At 35.9% G+C, this 10533-nt stretch overlaps 1 protein-coding gene across 2 annotated transcripts in view; it reads right to left on the minus strand.

Moving 5' to 3' along the window:
* Window positions 1–644: 644 nt before the first annotated feature.
* mrpl11 (mitochondrial ribosomal protein L11) overlaps window positions 645–10533 on the minus strand; it is a 91528-nt gene continuing 81639 nt past the window's right edge. For both annotated transcript variants that reach the window (XM_015061149.1, XM_015061148.1), the window contains exons 3-6: window positions 10173–10268; window positions 3034–3127; window positions 1929–2088; window positions 645–777 (exon numbers count right to left, since the gene is read on the minus strand). In XM_015061149.1, the coding sequence (XP_014916635.1) occupies window positions 660–777; window positions 1929–2088; window positions 3034–3127; window positions 10173–10268 (468 nt within the window). In that variant the 3' untranslated portion in view covers window positions 645–659. The remainder of the gene's footprint in view (window positions 778–1928; window positions 2089–3033; window positions 3128–10172; window positions 10269–10533) is intronic.

Consider the following 10533-nt stretch of genomic DNA (forward strand, 5'->3'; position numbering starts at 1 on the left):
ATAAAAACAAAAATCTCAAAAACACCCACACAGCACCTTTAAGACCCGCAAAATAAAACATTGAAGAACTCCTTGTTTAAATGATCTTTTTTTCCTTTTTAATCAAATTTAATTTTTAAAAATTAAAATTAAATAATTGCTTTTATGTACCAAAGAAATCCCCCTAAAATTAAACAAAACTTCAGTGTTTTGGGTAGAAGCTTAAACAAGATATTTGCTGAAAGAACAAAGGTTCCTCTGAAATTCAATAATATCAAAAATATCTCCACATCAGGAATTCTTGACATTTGAACCAATAATTAATGTGCTGGAACTTTCAGATCCCAGAAAGATTGAAAAAACTTGTGAAATATGGAGGATACCATCTGCACAACGTGTCTTAGAGCCAAACCGCTTCCAGAAGAGTTAATAATGGACAATAGCGTCAAAGAGGCTGAAAATACAAACCCTACAGAGGCAGAACAATTACCTTCTTTGCTCTTCAGCACCAATAAATTACAGTCATAAATATTTTCAGAAGCAGAGTTGATGTTTTTGTTGCAGACAAAACAAATCAGGTAACTCTTTGTTAACATAAAACTTTTATTAATCAGGTTTTAAGTGAATGTAGTACATGTATAAAGTCAAAATAAACAAATACAGGAAACTATTGCAGGCTTTTATTTCCTTTTCCCCGCTGTGGCCTCGGCTGCGGCGGCTGCAGCTGCTGCGGCAGCATCCGCCTTCAGCTTCTCCTCTCTCTGCTCCAGGAAGACTTTGTACTCATCTGCTGAAAGACTGGACAGGAAATAAAACAAAATTATCTCAAGGAAACACAGATTTACCACAACTTACCCCCATAAGTGTGAGCAATAAAAAGCTGTCGCCCGGTGATTTAATCTTAATAAAACTGGACGATCAGACAGCGAACAAATGCTTTACTGCAGCAGCGCTGAACCAACCACCTTCAGATGAATCCACCATTAATGAGGCAACGATAGCAATTTATCTTCTGAGGTTACAAGCAATAAACCATAATGTGTTGCACCTATCAGACGTTAGGTTTGACAGGTTTCAACAGATCCTTTGATAAGCATTTTAAGGAGGCAAAAGCAGAATGTCTCTGAATAATGAGAAAAAGTAAAATAAACAGAGCAGAGCGTTTGTCATGAATGATAAGTATCTGTCTATATGAAAGGTAAAATGGTGCAGAGGAAGTTTGCTTACAAGCAATACTCTGGAAAAATAACCAATTTGATCAATTGACTTTGATTTAGTTTCTAGGGCAAATTTCTTAGTACACTTAAAATAAGACAAAACTAACTAATAATTGTATTTATGTTATTTACTAAGGTGATTAGTGGTTGGTTGAATAATTTATTTTCTTTTTATAACATTTGACTGAAAGAAAGAGTCTGATCAATTAACTCATTATCATATATTGAATTTAAAACGACCTTTAACCTCAAACAACATGAACCTCGATTTTAAGACTTAATCAGATAATCAAGTGTATGTCCACAGGTATATGATGTCCATGATTTTCTACAAAATCAAAATGCAAACATGTGACAAATAAAACAATTTATACTTTTGTTGCTCTGTGAGGAAATTAGCTATTTTGCAGATCAATAATTTGTAGACAAATTAAGGAAATTTCAGATCATTAATGGCTGAATGAATGCATAATGAAGTCATAGTTGTGACTTAAAACTCAAGAACGTCTCCATTTCAAATTACAAATCCTCCCTTTTCACATTGAGAAACTTTCAATGTTGTAAAAACCTGCTTTGCTGCACATGTTTTTCGTTTTTATTAATCTTAAATGCAAACAGCAAAAAAAAATCGGTATTAATAGTTTTGCGGTTTCTCTGCTGACCTCTAGTGGACATTTGAGGGCATAGCAACATAATCCGAGAATTGGTGCTCAGATTAGATTCTGATCTTACTCGTTGACAACTTGGATTCCCAGGGAGCGGGCTGAGCCGATGATGGTTTTGACAACCGTCTCAAGGGAGGTGTCCCTTATCTTGAAGCACTCGTCTTGACCTTTGACCTTTGCGATCTCGTACACGGCTTTCACCGACACCATCCCCGCCGTCTCGTGGCCTTTACAGTTACAAGAAGAATAAGAGAAAGCAATTTTCAGCTTGTGCAAGTCAGAGAAAGTTTTAGGGCAGCAAATAATGTTTATTTTAGGAATCAATTAATTGATTACGCTGATGATTAATCAATTAATCTGATAAAGAAAAATTGAACTTATTGCAAACACTTGAGCAGTATTTTTATACAACATTAAAAATATATTAAAAGATGCAAATATCAAATCATTTTATTAAGAGAATGCCAATTTTATTTCCTAAAATCAGCAACATAGCATTTCTTTAGTGAATACTTGATCGTTTGTAGCAAATAATGCATCTACAGCTAAAATAATTCTTCAAATTTCTTTTAAATTTCTTCACATGAAGAAAACTCAACCTTTCTGCTTGACCTACCAGATCAGGGCTGAGCTGATTATTAGATTTTTGTGATTTACTGATTAATAATTGAATAACAAAAGGTCCTTAGAAAGAGATATTTTTACAGAATTTGAATCAGATGAAGATAAATCTGCCACTTGGTGTTTTTTTCTTCTTCTTTTTTTTTTACCTTAAAGGCAGAAAGCATAAATATGTTTGTACAGTTTTTGGCTTATTTGTAGCTCTGAGTGAGTTGCTCTTTCAGCAAATTGCCTTTTTTCAGTCTGTATACTCCAGGTTACGATTTAATTGATGATTGTTTCAACAAACGATTAATCACAATTAATCGTTTCGTTCCTACAATGTTTGCAGGAGTAAACAGAGTGAGTAGGAGGTGGATGTGAGAACAGACGCAGCTCTGGTGTTTGGCAACAAGGCTGAGGATTGCTTGGAGCAAAAAGGTGGAAATCCAGGAAAAATCTTCTTCCTGTGTGAGCTGCAGTGCTCCCTCTTATCATGAATAAAACATCTCAACACTGACTACATGGAGCGACGCCTGCCACAGCCAGGTTAGAGGACACAATGCTCTCACCTGTCTTTCCGGCCCCTTTAGCGATTCCTGCTGCCTGTTTGAGGAAGTAAGAGACGGTGGGCTGGCCGATCTTCAGATCATACGTTCTGTCAGGCTGCAGAAACACAGAGCAACAATTCATCATAAAAAATCTCAACTCATCATTTCATCACAATTTTTACATTTCCACATATCAGAACCACAAATTTAATTCTATGTCAATGGAATTTTGGAGAAAGTTTACAAATACTGTTGGGATTGATCCAAATGGAAACATGTCAGACAATGTGGACAAGCTGCCTCCAATCTCATACAGTTCACTACCTATTGAACACAAAGAGTGCATACAACATGACCTGAAATCAATGAACCCATACTATCAATATTTAAATGGATTTTTAAGGATGTACAAACTCTTCATGTGAATAACGAGACTGGCAGAGGAAGTACATGTAGTAACAAACACGTAGCCTACATGTCCGTGTTAGCTGGCAGATAAAAGCAACATTAGCTAAGCTAATTTTGCTAGTTCGGCAGTAAGTACTACAGTAAATATCACTGATATTTACCTTAGTATTACACAGAGGTGGATAGAGTACTCAAAAACTGTGACTGAGTACTAACTGTAATGTACTTATACTGTTTATAAGTTAGATAGGAACGAGGCGAGAGCTAGTTCTAAGCTTGGGGCCTCTTTAATGTTGCCGTAGCAACTCCATAGCAACCGCCTGCCAGAGCGGCTGTCAGTTACAAAGTTCATGAAGTGTGAAGTCACATTTGCTACAATATGGAAACTTCTAGTTTGTTTACTGTCTTTTCCTCTGGTCAGTCACATACTTTCTTTTTTGTTTTTGATGAAGTACCCATAGGGGGAGAACTTCGACTTGCAGGAAATTTACTGTTTTTGATTGTTGATTCAATGTTGCATGACTCTGTGCTTTTGTGTTTAATGATGTAAAGCACTTTGAAATGCCTTGCTGCTGAAATGTGCTATATATATATAAAATTTGATTGATTGATAGATACTTTAAACAGAATTTTTACACTGTTTGAATAGAAAAATAGCTTCTGAATTGAACAGTGACCCTAGAAATCGGAATCGAACCGAACCACTACACACTGAAATTGTCCAGCGATAAACGATAATATTGTTTTGTAATGGCTTAGTGAATTCAAGTGGCGAAGAAAATAAGTGGAGACTAATTTATGGACAGTTTTATTTCTAGTGTAATAATTTGAGCATAGCCTCTGCTCAGTAACTCTTTAAGACTGCCAGAGTGAAGGCAAGAATACCAAACAGCAGAAGAAAAGAGCCAAACAAGAGACCAGCCGGAGCGATCTGGAGCCCAGAACATACACATGGTTTTATCTGCGGGGGCAAAGTGTCCTTGACTGTTTTTACAGGATGTGGTGAAGAAGAAGAAAAATCCTCAGGCCTTATTTTTACCTTGACAGGAACATTGATTTACAACCTGAACTTTAAAATGTGAGTCTGAAAATTGGTCTGTCTGTTGACAGTTTTTCTGTTTCAATTGAATCTGTTTTAAACAATTGTTGAAAATTGACACAATTCTGAGGCCAAAAACACATTTTTAGTGTTCTATGGTTTTTTTAAAATTTATTTTAAGAACTTTTTCATCAGTTTGTTATATTGTATTTTCTTCATATATTTGCATTTAAATAAAATATCTTATATTACCTTTCTGTGTTTTATAGAAATATATTTATAAATACATAATTTTTTATTTTTAAATTGTACTTTTTTATAAAGATTAATGTTTTTTGTAAGACTTTCTGTCTTTCTATTCTGTTTTGAGAAAACTAAATTACAATTTTCTTGTTTTTAGTTTTTTTGCTAAACTAGTATTTCATGTTTTTAAAATATGCTATAATATATATACAATTTTTTTCTTTAAACAAACAAACAATAAACCAAATGATCTTTGGATATTTTATTTTAATTATCTTTACATTTTTTTATTTTCAAAAGTTATAAAATTTTCTGTGAAACATGTTTTTTTGTTTTGTTTTGTCTTTTAAGTGTACATATCTATAAATCCTCACTTTTAATTACTTTTTCCATATTTTCTGGTGCAATGACATTTCTTAATTAAACTACAACAGTTGCTTATCTAAGGTCATTGCTACTTTTTTTTCTTTTAACCCCTTTGCAGTGTACGCTCCAGATCACCAAAACACCAAAACCTGGTCACTAATTTCCTCTTAATTTCAATGTAAACACCAAAGGGTGTACTTAGTTTTTCACATGACTGCGTCTGTATTAAAGGATCTGCAGAGATGCTGGTTTCCATTCAAACCCTGGATGATTTGCCAAGATTTAAAAGATTTAAAATGCTATGTTTGCTCCTCTTTAGATTATTTTGGTCTCATATGAATCCTCAGAAGAACAGTTTGTTTTTATTCACATCTTTGCTGGGTCTCTTTACAGCAGGGAAAGCTTTTAAGACAGAAACAAACCATTGAGTTTGGACCTTGTTATGTGTGAATAATCGCCACTAAAAGCGTCTTTTACACTCATTTCGTCCCCCGGTAATTTGATAAGACATCCCAGCTAACTCTGAAGACGACAGAAAACCCCCACATCCTCATAAAATGATAATAAACTCACTGGCTGTATTTCTATTTCCCTCTTTGCTCTCCTGCTCTCCTTGCTGCCCTCAGGAGCAGAGTAAAAATAATCTCATCAGCCTCACTGAGTTATTCTGACCCCTTTTTCTCTGCCACCTCGCTGTAAAAACAAAAACCGACACACTGATCCAATCAATAAATCATCTGGTGAAAAGTTTGCTTTGGATCAATTTTTATCTGTCTTACATAAAACAGCAAACAGGCGGCCGTGGGCTGGACTGAGGCGACCCGACGGAGCTGGTGATTTGTCATCAGCATCGAGTTATCTACCAGCAGTGACCTTTCAGCAGAGGAAACTGAATTTTTCTCCATCTAGGGAGAAGCCGTTGCTTGTTATTGCTTGTTTTTCAACAATTTTTTCAACAATTTTTATAAAATAAAGCAAACATGTTCACCGGGGGTTTTATGACGAGGGGGCAAAAATAAATAAAAGAATAACAGCAGCTTCGGCATGGGAGTTTTTAAAACGTCTTTAAAAAACAATTGTGAGAAATACTCCTGAGTATCTTAGCAACTAGGACAGTGCAGCAAAGGAGATAAAAATATCTGCCTAGTTTTGTCCAAACATTATACTTTCTATAACATCACGCGTTTCAGCTATTACTAAAATAAAACTAGCTGTTTTAACCAGACTAAAATCAGTTTGCTTTGTTTGTTGGCTGAAATGTTCTAATAAACACTGTATTAATGTAAATTAAGACACTATTTAATATTAGACTAATAAGGGTTACTTATTATGCTTCCTTGAGCAGATTAGGAAAGATCTGTGGTCTATACAAAACATCACATTACATTTTGTGTGTACAGATAATAGATAATGAGATTTTAGTCTCTTTATGGCGTCTTGTCACTTTAAATCAAAATAAGCTTCTGCTGGCAACGACCCCCAGTGGGTTGCTAGGAGACAGGTGGAGCTCTGCTGGGGTTGCTAGGTAACCGTCTGGGCAGTGCCTGCTTCCGGAGGTTTTTGAAACAACTAATCTTTGAGACACTAGAAGATGTATTTTAATTCATTTTTCAAGCATTTGGGCTGTTTTCAGGAGCAGCAGAAACCCAAATGGGAGTAAAAAAAAAAAACATTCAAAATGTGGATTTGTTCCCTTTAATATTACATACATATGAACATCATATATTACTGGTTTGTATCACCCTGCATACTGTATTGCAGATATGGTTGGAATTGTGCTTCTCTTTGCTTTAGAAAACCATTAACTGTTCGGTTTTTGTTTTTCATAGAAAGTGAACCTGACTCAGCCCTCAGATGTCTTAAGAGCAGATGAACTGTATCTGAATGTCATATCTCTAAGAAATACTTCTGGTACAGAATCTAAAGGTGCAGTATGTAACTTTTATTTTAAAAGATATGTCCTTTACATATTTATTAAAACTGTCACCATTTTGTGACAGTGTGAGACAGATACTCTGTGAAAAGATCGATCTCTTCCTCCTATTTCCTGACCTATTATTACCGTCTGAAGAAATGTAGTCAAAAACAACTAATCAGAGCCAGCAGGAGGGTCTTAGCGCTGCCAATCAACCTTATGTGCTCACTGCTAAATGTGGAAATGGTGGTAACAACTTACCGTTACAGGAAAACCATTTATCCACTGGCACTGGTGGCTTTAGAATAGCCACCAGCGCCACACAGAGGGTGATTGACAACACTAAGACCCACCTCCCAGTTCTGATTGGTTGTTTGTAGTTTGCATTGGGAGAAGGCAGAGGAGATACATTTTTTTCCACATATTTTCTGTCTCTTACCAAACTGTTATGACATGGTAAGTTTCAACAAATATGTAAAATGATATTTTTCACAAAAGTTGCATACTGCAGCTTTATTCATCATCCTTCAGTAGATGCTTCCTTATACGCAGCTTTCAGATGAATTGAAATTACCTTGATGGAGCTTTAATATTTTCTGTTCTGCTTCTGTATATGGTCGACTTAAGGAGTGAAAAAAACAAAGTCCAGAGAAAACTTTCAAAGCACCTGTAAATAAGCCAGGGGAAGTATTGATTAAGAAGCGATAACCAGAAAGTCTGGCTCGTTCAAAGGAAAACATATTAGCATTATTTTTCCTCGCTACTTAAAAAGCAAACGTTAGCTTCTCATGCAGAGGTGTCCATTTACTGCTATGTTTACCATCACCGCTCCAGGTGATATTTATCTGTTAACCTTGTTCATATTTGCGTCTGTGATGAACTCTGCCGCCTGTTGACTGATGACTACTGTGACATCTTCATCAGTCTCACAGCAACAAGCGTCTTTAAACTCAAATGTACCTTGAACTTCTCAGTCTTTATCAAACTGGTGAAGAGCGACTGCTGAACAAACCGTCTCCAGACTGAGAGAAGGACAATGCAGCTCCCTCTGTTGGCACAGCCGCAGTTAATACAATATTTATTTATGCGCTGTGATGTGTCATAGTGATCCTTTATTGCCAGCTGAAACGGTGGAGCGCAGCATACAGATGAGCAGCTCAAATTCAGTCTGAAGGGTAAAAATCACAGGAAAGTGTGTAATGTATCAAAAAAGTATTCACACCTCCAGGACTTAAACATTTTGTCACAGTAAAACCAAATATCATGTTATTTCTTTAAATTTCATCAGCAGGCGGAATGACCCGTGAACTTAGGGATTTGCTGAGTTGTATTTCCTCTGTACTTGTGCAGTTTGAAACGTGTAAATTTGTGAATCTGCTGAATGTTGAGGAACTAATTTATGCATTGTGAACCATTTTGTACATTTACAAATCTTGTTTGCTTTATGAATCTTTTTGACACTAATTTAGCTACATAGGATTAGAAGTAGAGATTTTAAACAAAACAGAAAAAAAAATCATAGAAAATACAAAACTGTTCTCAAGTCTCAAATCGCGAGTCTGAGTCGAATCTTATGTTGCTTTAAATGCCACTTAACTGCAACTTGATTTCTGTTGTACAACGGCATATTTGGGTCAGGGAAATTATCTAATTAAATTTTTTTATATAATTTCTGCCAAAAAAATCTCTAGAAGAGAGAAGGAAATTTCTCCAAAAATTGAAAATTTGGGAGGCAAATTTAATCTTAGAAAATTTTGTGTGAAAACTTGGAAATTTAAAAAGTCAAGAATTGGCTAGAAAAAACTCAGAAAATTTCCATTTCCAGAATTTTTTTTCTAGCAAATTTTCAACTTTTCAAATTCAGAAATTTCTTGTTTTTTCTTGAAAATTTCTGAGATTAATCTGAAGATTTCTGAGTTTTTGGCAGAAATTTACTCCTCCTTTTTTGTATCTACGATGGCCCTAATGTGCTGTCATGCTGCTGCGCCCCACAGCTGCTTAAAAATAAAAAGATCAGAAAAGAGAAAAGTATAACAGCTCAAATGGAAACTGAGGATGCAATAATAAAGGTCACATCACCAGTGTGGCAGCATTTTGGATATTTAAAATAAAAAACTAATCAATAATTATTAACATTGACTGAGAATAAACGTTTATATTGTGATGTGTTTTCAGCCATAAAAACCAACCCTCGAATATATTGCAAAAAATGCACAACTTATTTACAAGTTGTGCTACAACTTATTTACAAGTTGTAACACTTGTAAATAAGTGTTAATTATAATAATTATAATTATATAATTATAATTATAATGACCTAATTATAAAATTATGTCATTTTATAATTTCCTTTAGCCAAAAGCCACATTTTACACATTATCATTGGTTAAAATAATTAAAATCATGAATCCTTTTTATTGTAATTCATAACTGAGGATCATTTTCATTTTATCTCTTAGATAAAACTCAACAAAACACGCTGAAAATGTGAGAAGTGGCATAAATACTTGCATAGCCATCTCCAGCTGTTGCCCTGTGGCTTCAGACTTCTTATTTAACGCACAGAAACGTTTGGCTCCATCTGCCCAAACTGCTCATTCGCCCTTTAAAGCGATCTGCTGGAAGCCGCTGATGCGCCGCAGCCGAAATGCAGCAGTAAAACGAACACATCTATAATAAACCCAGCATGCAGAGCAGCAACACCCACCAGCAGATGGCACTAATGCATAAGCCCCTGCTGTGCTGGCAGAGCTGTTGCTGGATATTGCGTCGGAGACTAAATTCATGCCTTTTAAAGGATTAGGCTCACCCCCCCTCTTTTCAGCACAAATCTCATTATAACTCACATTCAGCCGGCTGGGAGGACACAACTCCTGATTTGAAACAACACACAAAGTGAGGAGGAGGTACGACGAGTCAAAACAATATCTGCTGGAGTAAAATACAAACTAACACCCATTTTATGAGTAAGTCGTGTCTCCTCCGTGTGTTTAATGCCTCTTGACTCCAAGCTCCTCTGGGCATTGTTGCTTCATTAATGAATGCAAATAGAAAGGCTTAGTTCAGTGGTGGAGTATGAATAATGGAGGCGCTCCAGTGATGCTATGCAGCTTGCAGTGGGATTAACCCCATTTGTGGGAGGGATGGGTGTTAAGAGAGGAGGGTCAGAGATGGGTTAAAGAGACACACCTTGACGTGGATCTTGATGGGAAGTGGGATGCCTTCCTTCAGCTCCTTGGTTTTCTCATTGAAGTCCTTGCAGAACTGCCCGATGGGGATCCCTTTCTGCATTTTATAGAAAAAAAAGAGAGATAAACATGAAAAAACGATTAACGGCTGCATTTAAAATGCATGAGCTCACAGATCATCCAGTTGAATATCCGTCAGAATACAGATGGCACAGCTGCTGTCAGTCAATCTGTCAAACGCCCGACTACATCCACACTAGACCGAAACGATTAATCGGATTCACAGCGATTAATTGTCAACTAATTTAGTAAACGATTAATCATAAACTGGAGTATATAGACTGAAAAAGCAGCGTATTCAC

Source organism: Poecilia latipinna, unplaced genomic scaffold (assembly GCF_001443285.1).
Source record: "Poecilia latipinna isolate Pla-1442-1.1 unplaced genomic scaffold, P_latipinna-1.0 Scaffold1785, whole genome shotgun sequence".
In the NCBI taxonomy this organism is placed as follows: domain Eukaryota; kingdom Metazoa; phylum Chordata; class Actinopteri; order Cyprinodontiformes; family Poeciliidae; genus Poecilia; species Poecilia latipinna.